Source organism: Rhinopithecus roxellana, chromosome 20 (assembly GCF_007565055.1).
Source record: "Rhinopithecus roxellana isolate Shanxi Qingling chromosome 20, ASM756505v1, whole genome shotgun sequence".
Lineage (NCBI taxonomy): Eukaryota > Metazoa > Chordata > Mammalia > Primates > Cercopithecidae > Rhinopithecus > Rhinopithecus roxellana.
The window spans coordinates 6,454,348-6,473,124 of NC_044568.1; the positions used below are offsets into that span (position 1 = coordinate 6,454,348).

Genomic DNA, 18,777 nt, shown 5'->3' on the forward strand with positions numbered 1-18,777 from the left:
AGCTTGTCTGAAGACTGAGCTGAGCTGAGCTGGGCATGGTGGCTCACGCCTGTAGTTCCGGCTACTCAGGAGGCTGAGGTGGGAGAATCACTTGAGGCGGGAGGTTGAGAGGAGCCTGGGCAACAGAGTGAGACCTCATCTTTATTTTAAAACATTTTTTATTTTTATTTTATTTTTTATTTTTAGGAGCAGAGGGTTAATAGGAAAAAGAAAGAGAAAGAAAGAGAGAGCGGAAAGCAGCTCTCTCCAGTGAGAGAGAGGGGACTTTTGAAAGGAAAAGGCCGCCGGCAGCGGATGCACCGCATTTTATAGTCAGGCTTGAGGAGGTGGTGTCTGATTTACACAGGGCTCACAGATTGGTTCAGTCAGGTATGATGTTTACATATCGTGGGGGTGGCGGGGTGGAGGGAAGGCTGACCTCTCCACTCTAATCTTATTGTGCAAATGAACTTTCCCCTTGGCCAGGCCATCTTGTCTGCTCCTTACTGTGCATGTGGCTGGCAGAGAAGGGAAGATGGAGCCGCCATTTTGAACATGATTGGCACAACTGCTTGCATCTGTGTCTGCAGCTCGATTTTTTTTTTTTTTTTTTTTTACAGACTACTCGTTGTTAGAAAGGAAAATGATTTGGGGCTGCTTTTCAGTAAAAGGAAAACCTTTCTGAGGACTTCTATACCCTCACTATCTAAGTAATTTCTTCTTTTTTTTTTTTTTTTTTTTTTTTTTTTGAGACAGAGTCTCGCTTTGTCGCCCAGGCTGGAGTGCTGTGGCCGGATCTCAGCTCACTGCAAGCTCCGCCTCCCGGGTTCACGCCATTCTCCTGCCTCAGCCTCCCGAGAGGGACTACAGGCGCCCGCCACCTCGCCCGGCTAATTTTTTATATTTTTTAGTAGAGACGGGGTTTTCCCATGTTAGCCAGGATGGTCTCGATCTCCTGACCTCGTGATCCGCCCGTCTCGGCCTTCCAAAGTGCTGGGATTACAGGCTTGAGCCACCGTGCCCGGCCAGTAATTTCTTCTTAACTCCTGTATCATTCCCCACTCTGGAGTGGTAACCCTAACTGCTCTTAGGGGTTGTTTGACAATGACTCCTTCTGGCTACTTCATGCTTAAAAGGGGCGTTGTGTGGGGAACAGAAGCTAGGGCTCCTCCTGGGGTCGAGCTAAGGGTCCTCGGAAAAAAGGCATGTCCATGGGTGGTTCTGTCTGCGGCACCATTTAGAGTTTGATTACTGTCAGCCATTCTGATGGGCTGTAACACTGGTTTGCCTCCACCAGATGTTGAGATAGTTTCCACATTCCAGAGAAACCAGGCAGAGAGAAACAAACATGCCCCAAATTTTCTTCACAGGAATATACCTTATTCAATTATGAAAGGCCGTACATAGTTCACAGTAAGTTTTCTTGACTTATTTTAATGAGTGTTGTACCTTGGGATACCAGATGAGGTCCCTGACATGAAGCAGCTACATTGTTTGGGGTAAATACCTGGGGTTCATTGTCTCACACCAAGAAAATTTAGGACACAGGCATACATGAACAGTTTAGGAGCAGAGGTTTAATAGGCAAAAGAAAGAGAAAGGAAAACAGCTCCTTCCTTAGTGAGAGAGAGGGGACTTCTGAGAGGAAAAGGCCCAAGACCTCGTCTTTGAAAAAGCAGTAGCTCATGCCTGTAATCCTAGTGCTTTGGGAGGTCGAGATAGGAACATCGCTTGAGCCCAGGAGTTGGAGACCAGCCTGGGTGACATAGGAAGACCCTGTTTCTACAAAACAAAAAAATTAGCCAGATGTGGTACACACCTATATTGCCAGCCACTCGGAGGTTGAGGTGAGAGGGTGGCTGGAGCCCAGGAGTTCAAGGCTGCAGTGAGCTGTGATTGTGTCACTGTACTCCAGCTGGGGTGACAGAGACCCTGTCTCTTAAAAAAGATTAAAAAAAAAAAAAAAGTCAGGCACCTACCAGATGCCTAATTGTTTTTTGTTTGTTTGTTTGTTTTCTTTGAGACCGAATCTCGCCCTGTTGCCCAGGCTAGAGTCACTGGTGCAATCTTGGCTCATGGAAACCTTCGCCTCTTGGGATCAAGTGATTCTCCTGCCTCAGCCTCCTGAGGAGCTGGGACTACAGGCACCCGCCAACACACCCAGTAATTTTGTATTTTTAGTAGAGATGGGGTTTCACCATGTTGGCCAGGCTGGTCTCGATCTCCTGACCTCAGGTGATCCAGCTGCCTCGGCCTCCCAAAGTGCTGGATTACAGGTGTGAGCCAGTGTGCCCGGCCCTGATTTAGTTCCTTTCTCCAAGGCTGGCTTCTACCTCTTCCTCACACAGTGACACCATTCCCCCGACCAGACAAGCAAGTGCCTGCTTTCCCTTGGCTTCTTACAACTGGCTCTCTGGGCCATCTACCAAAAATTTTAAAAAGTTAGTAGAGCCTGGTGGCACTATTGTCCTAGCTACTTGGGAGACTGAGTTGGGAGGATTGATGGAGCCTGGGAGGTAGAGTGCAGTGAGCGATGACTGTGCCACTGCACTCCAGCCTGGATGACGGAGTGAGATCCTCTGTCAAACAGACAAACAGACAGACAAAAAAGCACTTTGCAGAGGTGACTGAATGTTCTGGAACCCCTGGGCCATTGGAAGTGGATATCTGTTGCTCCATCCTCCAATTTACACCGCAGCCTCAGCTTGTGTCTCAGAGTGCCCCTCTCCCTCTGGTCTGTGCTCTCTCTCTTCCAGAGGCTGGGAAGGTTGTTCCAGGGCTGCAGCCTGGACCTCAGAGGTCACATGTTGCAGGTTTGCCGTAGCTGACTACTCTCTAGCATGTGGGTCAGTGGCTGTCGAATAGGATTTCTTTTGCGTTGCCCTACAACTTCCTTATTCCAGTGCAGGCGTGTCAAGGTCCTTAACCTGCCCCAACTTCAGGTCAAGTTATTGCAGGTTCTGGGAAGACTCAGATTCCTAGCTCCATGGCCTGAGCCCAAGGGATGCTCCATTTTATGCCTGTCACCTATGCCCTGTGGCCCATGTCATGTGATCCCAGGGCCGCAGGGGTTCGGGGGAAGAGAATCCAGCCATGACCCTGCCTTCTGGGGCCCAGCAGCTGGGACAGCAGTGGTGCAGCCTCAGCCTCCGCACAGCCTTCCGGGGTCTGGGCTTCTTCCCTATCACGCCCTCCTAGTTGCCCTAGTGACTGTGTGACCCCTCTCCCCCCTCCACCGCCTGCTGCCACGGCCGGCCGTATAAATAGAGGCGAGGAGCAGCTGGGCTCTCTTGGCAGTCACCATGAGGGCGCTGGTCCTGCTCGGCTGCCTCCTGGCCTCGCTCCTGTTCTCAGGACAAGCAGGTAGGGCCCCTCCCAGCATGACCCAGCCCAGACTGCGCCCCCACACTTCCTGCAAGGTTTTCTGTCTACCATGGGTGGGGTACGGGGTCGGGGCTGATGGCAAACCCTGGCTGTTGGCTGTTGTCTTCTTACCCTTCTCTTTTCCCCAGGCCTGGGGCCTTGGAGAAAGAGTTGGGTGCTGGAGAGAAGGAGCGCAGTTGTGGGGCTCTCAGGGAGGCCAGAGGAAGTGGGAACAGCAAACAGAACTGAGCTGTGAACCGGGTCAGAGAGGAGTCTGGCCAGTAGATATGGGAAAGAGGGCCCTGAAAGGCAAGACAGGGGAGCCTCTGAGATGGACGAAATAGCACAGTCTGGGAGCTGGAGGTCGTTGAGGTGACCCTCCCACCTGGTGGGAGATAAGGCGGAGGCCCTACTCCAGCAAGAGACCTGGGTTTGTGTGATTGAGGACAGGGGGGATACACTGGGCAAAGGTGAGGACCGTTTTGGGAGCAGTGAGATAGAATTGGAGTTGGTTTGGGATAAGATCGGAAATAGAGCTGGCGGTTGGGCTGGAAAGAGAATTGGATGCAATTCAGAAGAGGAACGGGGCCCGTTCTGGAGTGGAGCCTCTGCTCAGGGTGGGGGCTTCCGTCAGAAAAGGGGCTTGTCTCTGCGTGCTGACGCTTCCCTTTGGTGTCTCAGCCCTTCGGGTAGCAGAAGGTGGCTTGGGTTGCAGCATGGGGGTTATCTGTAGGCTGTGGAGGAGATGCCAGATTGTTTTGCCACCTCTCTTGTTCCTAAGGTTCCTGAGGCCAGGTTCCCCTGGGGAATGCTTTTAGGGAGGTGCTCTGGGGATCCCCCTAGGATCCAGACTTCCCACCATGTCTTTTCATGACTTGGCAGTCTTCCCCCAGCGGGGCTTTGAGCCTAGGTTCGTACCTGGGTCTGGAGAGGCCCAGGGTCCAGCCTTTCAGGTCTTTGAGGTTGAATAGGGGGTTGCAGGGGCACAGGCCCAGCAAGGAGAGCAGGCAGCGAGTGGGAACAAAAGCTATGTCTTGGGGATTCAAGATGTAAGGTGGGGGGCTCTGGCCGCTGCAAGTGCTGCTGGGCCCTGCCCTTGTCTGTCCTTGAGTTAATTTGGGCTTTGCAGGGCTGCAGCGGCTGAGTGCTGAGTATTCCAGGCGGCTGTCAGGCGGCTAAGTATGGAAACAGCTGCGTAATTGGATCCGGAGCCCCAAGCCGCTGCCACCCTCTGCCTTCGTGGCCCCTCCTCTGCTGCAGCCCAGCCCCAGCTGCTGGGCTTCTACACACTGGGCCCCAGGAATTTTTGGCCTTTTAGGGACATCCTTTATCTTTCCTCCCACCGAGGGAACTGGCCATCTGGAATGTTCTGCAGGCCTTGCTGGGGGCTCTTGCTGTGGGGAAAGGAGGCAGGCAGGTGCTTGTGCAAAGGTCTCTTCTCTCTGCTGTCTCTCCTTCCTGGGTCCCACAGCGTGCGTCTGCCCCGCCCCAACCTCCTGCGTAAAGCTTCCCTTTGTCCCTGCTCCTGCTCAGTATTGGGCTATGGGTTTCATCCACAGTGGTGGATTTTATCAGGACTCTGCCCCTCTGTGGACTGTGTACCCCAGAAGAGGCTTCCTCCTGTATCCACCAGCAGGTTCTAACCCACAAGGTGGCTTCCTCACACCCCCATCGTGACAGTCTTTCCTAGTGGGCGATTCCCCCTCTAGAATTGGGCCACCCCGGTAAATACCACTCCACCCAAAGGTCGTATCTTGGCTCCTGACCTCTTTCCGTCATCTCTCTGCTGTGTGCTAACTTCCCTCGCTATTTTGCTTGCTCCTCGGCCGGGTGGCGGCAGATATTCTCGCTCACCACTTCCACCTGCTTCTTAGGCCCGGGACCCCGCAGAGCTTCTCCTCTGGCTTTTTCCCCTTGTTGCTCCTGTGCTGCTCTGGACTGGGGTGGTGGGCTCTGCAGCCCTCCTTCTTGCCTCCCTGTGAGGAGACAAGCGCCCCTCCGTCACCGACCACCCATCGCCCATGCCCATGCCAGGACAGGGAAGGAGCAGCCAGGTGGGGCATTCCTGGTCTCCACCTCCCGATGTGCTGCACTCAGGCCCTTGTACCCACGGGGCCCTCCTCTTTGGGAGTCCTGGTTTGGGGCTATTCCTCCCTAAAGCAGTGGGAAAGGCCCCTAGCAATGATTTGATCAGTCTCCCCACCATCCAGGGGAGGGAGGGAAACCCAGAGGAACAGGAAGACTTTTCCGAGGCCAGACAGCGAGTCAGGGACAGGCACACCCGGTCCAGGGTCCTCTCCTTTCCTCAGCCTGTCTCTCTGTGACAGACCCTGCCTGCACTCCCAAGCCCCTCTCTCCCTGTAGGGTGAGTGTGAAAGGAGGAGAAAGGGTGCAGTGGATAAGACCATCCTGGGGGAGCTTCCTTCGTTTGCAGGGTGAAGAGCTATGCTTTTTGTTTCCCTGGAGAGTGGGATCTGCCGAGAAAGCATTTCTTGGGGTTTAAGCCATTGGTGTTTATTGCTAAAGGCAGAATTTGGGACTTCTTTGCTTCCTGTTGTCCTTCCTGTTGCTTGATACAGAGATTGGGGATCTGGGGATTCCTGTCCATCCCTCATCCTTCCTCCAGCTCCAGCCATAGTTTCAGACTTGCCCATCTGCCCTGGCCCCACTCGGCCACCCCAGTGGCGAAGGGCTGGTGCATGCTGGGGCTGCCCCTCTGTGAGTGCCCACGGCTCAGTGCCTGCCATGTGAGACAAGGGTGCACAGTGACGATCAGGAAGCCCTTTCCCTGCCCCTTTCTCTCCCACTCCTCGCTGGTTATTTCTGGAAAGAGGCCAGCACTCCAGTTTCCTCAACAGGGCAGCCCAGATGCTAGGATCCGCCGTGGGAGGGCTGCTGAGAAAATGCAGCAAGCTCAGGGGTCTTGGGCAGAGAACAGACCCCAGAAGCCTTTTCCCCACAGCTGGTTCCCTGACTCCTCATTTGGTGCTGCTGGGCAAGCCTGTAGGGGACATCTGGTCCCACAGTGAGCCTGGAATGCACTAGACTGGGCCGTGGTAATGAACACATCCCTCAAAAAAGTGACACCTTGGTCGGACACAGTGGCTCACACCTGTAATCCCAGCGCTTTGGGTAGCCAAGGTGGGAGCATCACTTGAAGCTAAGAATTTGAGACTAGTCTAGACAACATAGTGACACCCTGTCTCTCAAATAAAACACAAAAAATTAGCTGGGTGTAGGGGTGCATACCTGTGGTCCCAGCTATGGGAGAGGCTGAGATGGGAGGATCACATGAACCCAGGAGGTCAAGGCTACAGTGAGTTGTGATTGCACCACTGCACTCAAGCCTGGGTGACAGAGCGAGACCTTGTCTCAAGAAAAAAAAAAAAAAAAAAAGTGGCACCTGGCATGGTGGCCTGTGGAACTGCTGTTTAGGAACTGCTGGTTTTGTCCCACATCCGGGTATTACGGTGAAGGTCAAACAGTGAATTCATTGCAGGCCAGAGCTGGAATTCAGTCCTTTCCACTCCTTGGCCGGTGCTTTTACCCACTTATCCCCCAGAGGGAGGTCCAGATGAGGCCGGTAGCATCCAGCTGGCTGTTTGGTGCCTACTTGGGTATGGTGGGCTGGGGAGAGTCAGCCTATGGACATAGGAGGAGGACAGCTGCTTCCGTTCTCTGACCTGGCCTGCAGGGCTAAGGACAGGGCTAGGCCCTGTACATCCTAGCTGGAACAAGGCAGCTGGCGGAGTGGGGAGCCGGGAGGGCCATGGCTGTGGGATGGAGCGCCTGGGCTTAGCTCTGTCTCCTGGGCATATGCCCTGCTCCAAACCCAAATCCAGGCCTCATGGCAGCGCAACCCCTTCCCTATAAACATCACTCATTCAAACACTTCACCAGGCTTCATCATTCGTGAGCCCATCCGGCGTTTACTGCGTCCCTGTTGTCTTTAAGGTATGGTGCTAGGGGAATTGAGACAGGCATTTTATGTTCAATGTTTATAGTCCAGTAGGGGAGAGGAGGTGTCTTCCGCCTTGCACGTAGCTGAACCTGGTCAAACGGGATACACATCAGTGTCATTGGGGAGGCATGAGAAAAGCAAGGTGGGTTGAAGGCAGGGAGGAGACCATCTTGAGCTGAGTGGATCAGATCAGAAAAGGTTTTCCGGATGAGGGAATATTTGAGCTGGGCCTTGAGGAAAGCAGGATTCAGAACAGAAAGATGGCAGGAAAGGAATTCTGAGATGAGGGAACAAGAGGAGCAAACTCAGGTGCCAGAGCAACTGGGCTCTGGTGAGACCCAGGAAAGGGGAACGTTGTTCTGTCTTGCATGAAGGTGGGCAGATGGAAGTGGGGTGGTGGGACGTGTTTGGAAGGCAAGGTTGGGGCTGAAGTGTGAAGGGCCTTGTTAGGCCAAGCAGGGCTTTGCTTGGTGGGTAGTGGGTCACCACCAAGGGCTCAGGGAAGATCTATCTGGCAGTTGTCTGTAGGAAGAGTAGGGCGAGGGGAGACTGATTAGTCAGCCACACCAGAGAGGTAGGTGAGGGAGTGTGGACCTGGGCGAGAGGTTGGGAGTGGAGAGAAGGGGTGGACCCAGTTGATAGCTGGTGTAGAATCCCTGGCCTTCCCAGCTTGGGAGCCAGGCCCAGGGAGGGGGCCCTTAAAGGTTCTGTCGAGGTCGCTGGGAGAATGATCTTTCCAGAAAAATAGACTGGGAACATGAGAGAGAGGAATAGATGTTAAGAGTTCAGTTTGGGCCTGGGTGAAGTGGCTCACACCTGTAATCCCAGAACTTTGGGAGGCAGAGGCGGGAGGATGCCTGAGCCCAGGGGTTTTAGACCAGCTTGGACAACATAGAAAATTTAAAAAAACAAAAAAATAGAAAAAATGAACTGAGCATGGTGGCAGGTGCCTGTAGTCCCAGCTACTTGGGAGGTTGAGGCAGGAGGATCGCTTGAGCTCGGTAGGCTGAGACTGTAGTGAGCTGTGATTGCACCATTGTACTCCAACCTGGGCAACAGAGTGAGACCCTCCCTCAAAAAAAAAAAAAAAATAGTTCAGGGCTGGATGCGGTGGCTTATACCTGTAATCCCAGCACTTTGGGAGGCTGAGGAGGGCAGACCATGAGGTCAGGAGTTTGAGACCAGCCTGACTAATAGGATGAGACCCCATCTCTACTAAAAATACAAAAAAATTAGCCACGCATAGTGGCATGAGCCTGTAATCCCAGCTACTCGGGAGGCTGAGGCAGGAGAATTGCTTGAACCTGGGAGGCAGAGGTTGCAGCGAACTGAGATCACACCACTGCACTCCAGCCTGGGTGACAGAGCAAGACTCTGTCTCAAAAAAAAAAAAAAAGTTCAGTTTGGGTCATTATGAAGATTGGCTACTCGTGGGGCATCTGGATGGAGGTGGCAGGGGCTAGAAAGGCAGGACTGCAGCTCAGGAGGGATGTCAGGTCAGGGCATTTAGGAGTGAGATTCATTTACATAAAGATGAGAGGGAGGCTCTGAGGTCACCCAGGGAGCTGTACCAGGAAGACACAAAGATTCAAGGACCGATCCTTGATGAACACTGAGTTTGAAGAGTAGGAAGAGAAAGACGATAAATGAATTTATCAGAAAGATAGGTAGATAGGAAGGGACCCAAGAAGAAACAGTGACCTGCACGCCCAGGTCTTCTAGAAGAAGGCGGGTGGCCAGCAGGATTAAATATCACAGAGATGCTGAGGGAGAGGAGCTGTCGCTTCTGACAACCAGCAGGTCACTGGCCGATGAGGAGGGTTTGAGGGTATTTAGTGAGGATGAGGAGGCAACATCTTTAGACATAGAAACTTTTAAAAATTAAGTTTGGAAGAAATAAAGGCCAGCAACAGTAACTTAAAAGCAGATGGGTTTACAGAGGAAGAGAAAATTTTTTTCTTTCCCTTTTTATTTATTTTTGTGAGACAGGGACTCACTCTGTTGTGCAGGCTGGAGTGCAGCGGTTGATCAAGGCTCACTGCAGTCTCCACCTCCTGGGCTCAAGCAATCCTCCCACCTCAGCCTCTCGAGTAGCTAGGACTACCCTATGTCCGACTAATTTTGTTTTTTATGGGAGACGCAGGATTCACTGTGTTGCTCAGGATGGTCTCAAATCCCTGGGCTTAAGTGATCCACCTGCCTTGATTTCCCATGGGCGTGAACCAGTGCACCTGGCTGAGAAAAGTTTTTTCTTTTTTTTAACTTTTATTTATTTGTTTTGAGATGGAGTTTTGCTCTTGTTGCCCAGGCTGGAGTGCAGTGGCACGATCTTGGCTCACCGCAACCTCCGCCTCCCGGGTTCAAGTGATTCTCCAGCCTTAGCCTCCTGAGTAGATGGGATTACAGGCATGCACCACCAAGCCCGGCTAATTTTGTATTTTTAGTAGAGATGGGGTTTCTCCATGTTGGTCAGGCTGGTCTCGATCTCCTGACCTCATGATCCGCTCACCTCTGCCTCCCGAGTGCTGGGATTACAGGCATGAGCCACTGTGCCCGGACCGTTTAGCAATTTTTTTTTTTTTTTTTTTTTTTTTTTTTTTAAGAAGGAGTCTCGCTCTGTCACCCAGGCTGGAGTGCAGTGGCGCGATCTTGGCTCACTGCAAGCTCCGCCTCCTGGGTTCACATCATTCTCCTGCCTCAGCCTCCCAAGTAGCTGGGACTACAGGTGCCTGCCACCATGCCCGGCTAATTTTTTTTGTATTTTTAGTGGAGATGAGGTTTCACCATGTCAGCCAGGATGGTCTTGATCTCCTGACCTCGTGATCCGCCCGTCTCGACCTCCCAAAGTGCTGAGATTACAGGCATGAACCACCGGGCCCAGCTGGGTTAGCTTTTTTAAGTGGAAATTGACGCGGTAGACGTGTGGCCTGAGTTACCCAGATGATGACCGTAGTCCTCTCTCTCTTTTTTATTTTTATAAGTGAGATAAGGTCTCACTTAGTCTCCCAGGCTGGAGTGCAGTAGTGCAATCATAGCTCACTGCAGCCTCAACTTCCTGGGTTCAAGTGATCTTCCCATTTCAGCCTTCAGAGTAGCTGGGACTACAGGGACGTGTCACCACGCCCAGCTAGTTTTACTTTTTGTAGATACATTGTCTCACTATGTCACTATGTTGCTCAGACTGGTCTCAAACTCCTGGGCTCAAGTGATTCTCCTGCCTTGGCCTCCCAAAGTGCTGGGGTTACAGGTGTGAGCCACTGCACGCAGCTGACTTTGGTTTTCATTCTTTCTTGTGGACTGGGGATGGGAGTCCAGCTTCAGGTCCCCTTCATGATGTGTTTCTGGCTGTGAGGCCTGTGCCTTCTCGTGGTGCATTGGTGGGACTCACTTTGGCGTGAGGACTCACTTTGGCTCAAGGTGGTGGGCTGGCTTCTGTTCTCTCCCGAGTTTGCTCTGGGAGTCCTGGCTCCTCAGGGACCTCACCCCTGACTTCATCTGTCTTCTTAGAGCTAAAAGTTGATCTTCAGACTCTACCTTCACCCTATTTGGCTCCTCCATTCCCTCCTGGGTCTCCCTTCCCTACCCACACTGGGCCCCTACTCCGACCCCTGTCCCTGCACCAAGACCCTGGTCAGGGGAGGAGCTGCAGCTCATTGCAATGGAGACCAGTGACTCGCAGCACAGACGGGCACTTTGCTGAAGTCTGTCTGTTGTTTCAGAGCATTCAGAAGATTTTAGCTCAAGGAAGATGTCTCTAAGACTGAATTTCCCATTTGGCAGGCAAGGTCTTACCCAAAGTTCCTAAATCTCAACACAGAGGTGGTAAGTAGTTCACCGGTTCTGAGTGCAGAGGGACTGAGCTACATAGCAGGCATTTCTCTTCCAGGTCCTGAATGGGTGAAATAATGAATGAATGAACTGGAGTCCTGATGAGCACGGCTGCTAAGTAGGATCTGCCCAGTGCTCGAGAGGTCCCAGTCCCCTGTGCTCATCCCCAGCTGGGTATCCTCAGCAGGACGTGGCCAGGGTGGGTGCAGTTTAGCAAATGGGATGGATTTAACTGCATTTCTGGAAACTGATCCGTTTCCTCGATGGTGGCAGCCTGTGCTGTCATCCTTCTCTAAGATCAGAGAAGTCCTGTTCCACCTGATTTCAGCCTCCCTCATCCCTCTGCAACCCTGAAGGTGGTTTTACTTGGAGTCAAGGTCCCAGCTGCCTCCCTACTTTGGGGACATGCCTGTTGCCTGTCACTTCCTCATCGTCCCTCACAGAGGGACTCCCGGAGCAGCCAGTGTAATTTATTACATTTAATTAATAGGCTAGGCACAGTGGCTCACACCTGTAATCCTGGCACTTTGGGAGGCTAAGGTAGCAGGATTGCTTGAGCCCAGAAGTTCCAGACCAGCTTGGGCAACACAATGAGATCTTGTCTCTACAAAAAATTTTAAAAATAACTGGATGTACTGGGTATACCTGTGGTCTCAGCTACTCGGGAGGCTAAGGTGGAAGGATGGCTTGAGCCTGGGAGGTTGAGGTTGCAGTGAGCCAAGATTATACCACTGTACTTTAGCCTGGGCAACAGAGCAAGACCCCACATTTAAAAAAAAAAGAGAGCACAGAATGAGTGCAGGCTGTGGCCAACTCTGGCAGGAGAGGATAGGTTGGGTGCCAAGTCCTGAAGAAGTGAGAGATGCTTCCTAAAGGGAGTCCCCCTTTAGGTTAGAAAAGCAGGATGGACTCGGGTTAGGGATGAGGGCACAAAAGGATCAAATAGAAGCATGAGGGTATGGCACGATCTCAGACTCAGATGCCTCAGGGACTGCAGGGAGCAGAGAGAGTGGGGCATTTGATGAGAGCAGGGAGAGGTGGAAGGCAGCTGTGGGTCCCTCCCTGCGAGGCCCAGCTCTCAGCCCCCTGTCAGCCCTGTGAGGTCCTGGCCAGCTGCGCTGTGCAGGCGGGAACGAGTTGTGTCTCTGCCCTCAGGAGCCGACCTTCTATTTGGGGAGATGACACACACTGAAAAAAAAATGTAACTAACACCCCCAGCCGGCAGCCTCTGCTCACTCTGGTTGAAGTTCAGAAGATGGTTGGGAAAGTTGGCTGTGCAGAGGGACAGGGTTTCAGCCCAACTTCCAGGGAGGGGACGATCGCTGGATGGTCAGCTTGGGGAGGGTGGAAGCTGTGCCTTTGTTTAATTTGCCCGTGTTTCGTCACTAACAGTGTAGCACGACGCTTGGCTCATTCAAGGCAGTCAACAATGTCTAATGAATGACAGATGATTTGTGCAGGCAGAGACATCTGAAGATGGTGACAAAAGCCAGGAGGTGAGGAAGCTCAGAGCACCGCACTGTCAGGGACAGGATGACACTAACTCTGGCTAGAATGTGGGGCTCATGTTCAGGGGAGATTAGGCCACCCTGATGAGTTGGGGCCAGTTGGGAAGAGCCTTGAATGCTGAGCCAAGTGGTTATTTCTCTCAGCCCTCTGAAGATTCTAGCCTGTTTTCTTCCAGATAGCCCCTCCCTGTTCCCCTCTCTCTCAGATATTTTTGGATGCCTCTAGAACAGGGACTGTACTCTGAGCTCAAACAGGTGCAGGCAAAGTCTGGCCTGGAGTTCTGGGCCTGTAGGAAGTGGCTTGTGCTAGAAGCTCAGGGGAGAGTCCCTGGGTTTGGGAGCCCCCGCCGCCCCCCACCACTGGATTGCTGCCAAAACTGCAGCCCCCGGTCCTCCTTCAGGTAGTCATTTGGCTAGGACCTAGGCCAGCTCAGTTTTCTCCCATAGAATTTCCTCTAGGCTGGGCATGGTGGCTCTTGCCTGCAATCACAGCACTTTGGGAGATTGAAGCGGGTAGATCGCTTGACCCCAGGAGTTCGAGAGTAGCTTGGGCAACATGGAGAAACCCCATATCTATAAAAAATACAACAGTTAGCCAGGCGTAATGGCATATGCGTGTGGTCCCAGCTGCTTGGGAGGCTGGAGCAGGTGGATCTCTTGCGCCCAGGAGGTCATGGCTGCGGTAAACTGTGATTGTGCCACCACACTCCAGTCTGGGTGTCAGAGCAAGACTCTGTAGCAAAAAAAAAAAAAAAAAAAAAAAATTCCGCTAGATGACAATAGGTAAAGGCTTGACCAAGCCATTCTTTTGGAAGCCATGCCTCTGATGGGCATCCAGTTTACACAGCATTTAGGGCCTGATGTGACCGCCTGTGCCCGTGTCCACCAGAGAGCCTGTAGCCGATTTGTTGGTTACTTAGTGTCAAGTCGTAGATGATTACTTGTCTTTCTTGACCTTACCCAAGGAGATCAAGAGATCAGGAGTGCTCTCTAGGACTTGGGAAGAATCTGGAAAAGAACTGGAGAAGTGTCAAGTACTCGCCTTGTCCTGGGGAGACCACCCTGGCCTTGGGCTCCGAAGACACCAGCCCACCTCCTTTCCTGCCTTTGTTTCCTTTCTGAATTGGTAGTTAAGCCGGTGGGTACCCCACCAAGTCCCTCCTCACCTGGGGCTGCCCACACAGAGGCAGAGCAGCTGGCCTGGGGTGGGACACAGTGGGAGCACCGGAACCTGGGGGCAGAGCAAATGCTGGTTTTATCACAAATCAGCTGCCAAGTCCCTGACTATCTCTGCGTCTGTTTCTTCACCCATAAAGTGGGGATAATGATCCTTGCCCTATATAGGCTGTTTCGTGACTATAATAAGAAAACGGTTATCGGATGCTTAAAATATTTTTTGATACCAGATACTTTTTGAGGTTAAAAGGACTATGACAAGAATGGCAGGTTATCACTCTTGTGAGTGTGAGGCAACTTGATATTTGCCTCCAGTTTCCTGAAATATCATGAAACTTGACCAACCAGGGGAATCCATCAACACGCCGCCCCTGCTCAGGACTGTTAATATCCTTGGGATTCTCTGTCCTCAAAGAGCTTACAGACTAGGAGGGGAGACAGCCCCTGCTCATGACATGAATAGAGAACCATATAAGGTAGACGTAATCCGCAGCTAAAAATAAGCAGCCTGAGGGTGCAGAGAAAGGGGGAGCGGTTGTCGGGGAATGCTTCCTGGAAGGGGGGCTCGAGCTGGGTTTCAGAGCATGTGGGCCCCAGGATGGTGACGACAGGGTCTGGGGCCATGGGAATGGTGAAAACGATCGGCTCAGTGTTAAATGGTGTTGGGAAGATTTCACAGCACCAGGCTTAGGTGTTGGTTCCTATGTGATCTTCCTGGGACAACGGTAACAAATTGCCACAAACTCAATGGCTTAAAACCACAGCAATTTTTTTTTTTTTTTTTTGAGGCAGGGTCTTACTCTGTTGCCCAGCCTGGAGTACAGTGGTGCGATCTCTGCTCTCTGCAATCTCTGCCTCCCAGGCTCAAGTGATCCTCCCACCACAGCCTCCCAAGTAGCTGAGACTATAGGCATGCACCACCACGCTAGCTAATTTTTGTATTTTTTGCAGAGACGGGGCTCTCACCATGTTGCCTGGGCTGGTCTTGAACTTCTGGGCTCAAGTGATCCTACCTCGGCCTCCCAAAGTGCTGGGATTACAGGTGTGAGCCACTGTGCCTGGCCAAAACCACAGAAATTTATTCTTTCACAATTCTGAAGCCCAAATGTCTGAAATCAAGGTGTTGGCAGGGCCACATTCCCTTTGAAAGGTCTAAGGGGGATCCTTCCTTGCCTCTTCCAGCATCCAGTGGTGGCCAGCAATTCCTGGCGTTCTTTGAGTGGCAGCTTCATCACTGCACTCTCTGCCTCTGTCATCATGTGGCCTTCTCCCCTGTCTGTGTGTCTCTGTGTCCTCTCCTCATCACCTAAGGACATTGAAGACGTTGGGTTTAGGGCCCACCTAATCCAGTATGATCTCATCTTAACCAATTACATTTGCAAAGACCCTATTTCCATAGGAGGTCACATTCTTCCTGGTTGTGATAGCTCACACCTGTAATCCCAGCACTTTGGGAGGCCAAGGTGGGGACGGATCACGAGGTCAGGAGTTCAAGACCAGCCTGACCAACATGGTGAAACCCTGTCTCTACTAAAGATACAAAAATAAATAAATAAATAACCAGGCATGGTGGTGCCTGCCTGTAATCCCATCCACTTGGGAGGCTGAGGCAGGAGAATCACTTGAACCCAGGAGGCGGAGGTTGCAGTGAGCCGAGATTGCACCACCGCACACCAGCCTGGGCGACAGAGTGAGACTCTGTCTCAAAAAAAAAAAAAAAAAAAGAAAAGAAAAGAAAAAATCACATTCTGAGGTTCTAGGTGGATATGAATTTTAGGGAGACACTAATTTGGGGGAGCTTTCTCCTAGGGTACAGTCTTCCACTGGGTAGAGGGAGTACCTGTTTCCTTGGTCCTCTTTGTTCCACAGCTCATGTGTTGCCCCCCTGGCTGATCTGGAGCTCTGCAGACACATCCAGGCAAGTGTGTTGAATGAACGGATGGACAGCTGGCTCGGGCATAGATTCTCAGGAGGCAGCCCAGCCTAGCAGTGGTGCTAGGTAGGAGGGTGGCTGCCCAGGTGGGGAGAATTGACCAGAATTGCCCAGCTCCTAGGGGGTGTGCCTCTGACACAGGGTGAGGTAGATAGGGGAAAGGGATGGAGGTCTGGGTCCTGGCTGCCTGTGTGATGAAAAGAGTAAGGGACCAAGAAGCCGAAAGCCCAGGACTGGCTTGCTCTGTGACGTGAGGCCCAGCTCTTCTTCTGCACGAGGCCCCAGCACGCAGTCCCCTCAAAGTCTTGGCCCTGGGCACAGCAGCTAAGCAGGAGATGGTGCAGGATGCGAAAGCACTTCCTCATCTGCAGAAGCTCCTCAGAGGAAGAACTTGTGAGTGAACTTTATTTTAGATTCAGGGGGTACATGGGCAGGTTTTTTACATGGATGTAGTGCGTGATGCTGAGGTTTGGGCTTTTGTTGATCTTGTCAGCCAAATAGTGAACATAGTACCCAGTAGGTAGTTTGTCAACCCTTGTCCTCTTTCTCACTCTCCTGTCTAGTAGTTCCCAGTGTCTGTTGCACCCCTCTTTATGTCCATGTGTCCAATGCTTAGCTTTCACTTATAAGTGAGAATACGCAGTCTTTGGTTTTTTGTTTCTGCCTTAATTTGCTTGGGATAATGGCCTCCAGCTGCATCCATGTTTCTGCAAACAACATGAATTTTTTTTTTTTTTTTTGAGACAGAGTCTTGCTCTGTCACCCAGGCTGGAGTGCAGTGGTGCCATCTTAGCTCACTGCAAGCTCCGCCTCCTGGGTTCACGCCATTCTCCTGCCTCAGCCTCCCGAGTAGCTGGGGCTACAGGTATCCGCCACGATGCCTTTCTAATTTTTTTGTATTTTTAGTAGAGTCGGGGTTTCACCATGTTAGCGAGGATGGTCTCGATCTCCTGACCTCGTGATCCACCCACCTCAGCCTGCCAAAGTCCTGGAATTACAATTGTGAGCCACTGCGCCTGGCCATGATTATTTTTTTTAATGGCTGTGTGGTATTCCATGGTGTAGATGTACCACATCTTCTTGATTCAGTCCACCGTTGATGGGCACCTGGGTTGATTCTGTGTCTTCGCTGTTGTGAGTAATGCTGCAGTGAACATGTGAGCGTGTGTGTGGAACCTTCTTGAGTGTTGCTGAGAAGTTCACTTTCTTATGACTTCTCCCTCTCTAGAGGGAGGGGTCCCCCACTAGAAGGCTGTGTCTTCTCACTGTGGGTGGCAGGGGTCCTAAACCCAGAGGCTGGGGTGTTTGAACAGCCATTGAAGCTGGTGGCTGTGGCTCGGTCCAGTTCTGGAGGGGAACAGGAGTGAGGAGACTGGTCCCCATCTCTACCCAGCCCCAGAGTCTTCAGGCCTTTCTTTTTTTTCTCTTTCTTTCTTTCTTTCTTCTTTCTTTCTTTCTTTCTTTCTTTCTTTCTTTCTTTCTTTCTTTTCTTTTCTTTTCTTTTCTTTTCTTTTCTTTTCTTTTCTTTCTTTCTTTCTTTCCTTTTCTTTTCTTTCTTTCTTTCTTTCCTTTTTTTTGAGACAGAGTCTCGCTCTGTCACCCAGGCTGGAGTACAGTGGTGTGATCTCGGCTCACTGCAAGCTCCACCTCCCGGGTTCATGCCATTCTCCTGCCTCAGCCTCCCGAATAGCTAGGATTACAGGCACCCGCCACCACACCCGGCTAATTTTTTTGTATTTTTAGTGGAGATGGGGTTTCAGTGTGTTAGCCAGGATGATCTTGATCTCCTTACCTCGTGATCCGCCCACCTTGGCCTCCCAAAGTGCTGGGATTATAGGCATGAGCCACTGTGCCCGGCCTTTTTTGTTTTTGTTTTTGTTTTTTTTTTAGACAGAGTCTCACTCTGTTGCCCAGGCTGGAGTACAGTGGTGTGATCTCAGCTCACTGCAACCTCCACCTCCTGGGATCGAGCAGTTCTCTGCCTCAGCCTCCTGGGTAACTGGGATTATAGGCGCATGCCACCATATCCAGCTAATTTTTGTATTTTTGGTAGAGATAGGGTTTCACCATCTTGGCCAGGCTGGTCTTGAACTCCTGACGTTGTGATCCACCTGCCTCAGCCTTCCAAAGTGCTGGGATTACAAGTGTGAGTCACCGTTCCCGGCCTTCAGCCCTTTTCAGAAGTGGCCACCAATGATCAGGAGGCCTGGTCCAGGAAGCCCAGACTGCCCTCGTTAGACCAGCATCCCAGGCCCTCCTTAGACCAGTATCCCAGGCCCTCCTTAGACCAGCATCCCAGGCTCTCCTTTGACTATGTCCCACTATCCTAACCACAGCCACTGTCCCCACACACCTGGCTGGGCTCCTGCAGTGTCCCACCCCAAATGACTTCACTTCCTCATGGGCTCCTCCACTAAGCCCTTTGGGTTCACATTCCTGCTCAGGAGCTGCCCTGAAGTTAGTTCCATCTTTCTGCCTGCTTACCTTTCCCTCCAATAAGATCTTAAGGCTTTAAGAGGAGGCCCTGCAACTCAGCAGTTCAGTTTGTGTGGCTGTCACATTTTTGAAAGGTGTGGAAAGCAGCTCCTCTGGTGCCTTTTAATAATGAGAAGCAGGCCTGGAGAGGTTAGGTGACATGGCCTGAGGACACAGCCTATTCCTAGGCAAGCACTTCTCTGGTTCTGAATCTGGGTCCTCTCCTGTCTCTTGGAACCCAAGTGGGGTTGAGGGAAGGTCTTCCATTTTGCCACCACCACCATCGATCCATCCATTCATCCATCCTTCCATCCACCCATCTGTCCACCCATCCATCATCTACCCATCATCCATCTACTCATCTACTCACCCATTCATCCCATCCACTCATCTATCCATTCATCCACCCATCATCCATTCACTCATCCACCCATCCACACATCCATCCTTCCATCCATTAGTCTACTCATCCATCCATCTCTCCATTCATCTATCCATCCACCCATTCTTCTTTCCACCCATCTGTCCATCCATCCATCTACCTATCCATCTAT

General features: G+C 51.7%; 1 protein-coding gene across 2 annotated transcripts in view; it reads left to right on the forward strand.

Moving 5' to 3' along the window:
* The first annotated feature begins 3,253 nt into the window (after window positions 1-3,253).
* Window positions 3,254-18,777, forward strand: part of SRL (sarcalumenin) — a 53,447-nt gene continuing 37,923 nt past the window's right edge. Inside the window, exon 1 of one of the 2 annotated variants that reach the window (XM_030925575.1) lies at window positions 3,254-3,342. In XM_030925575.1, the coding sequence (XP_030781435.1) occupies window positions 3,282-3,342 (61 nt within the window). In that variant the 5' untranslated portion in view covers window positions 3,254-3,281. The remainder of the gene's footprint in view (window positions 3,343-18,777) is intronic. The other variant, XM_030925576.1, reaches the window with a different exon arrangement.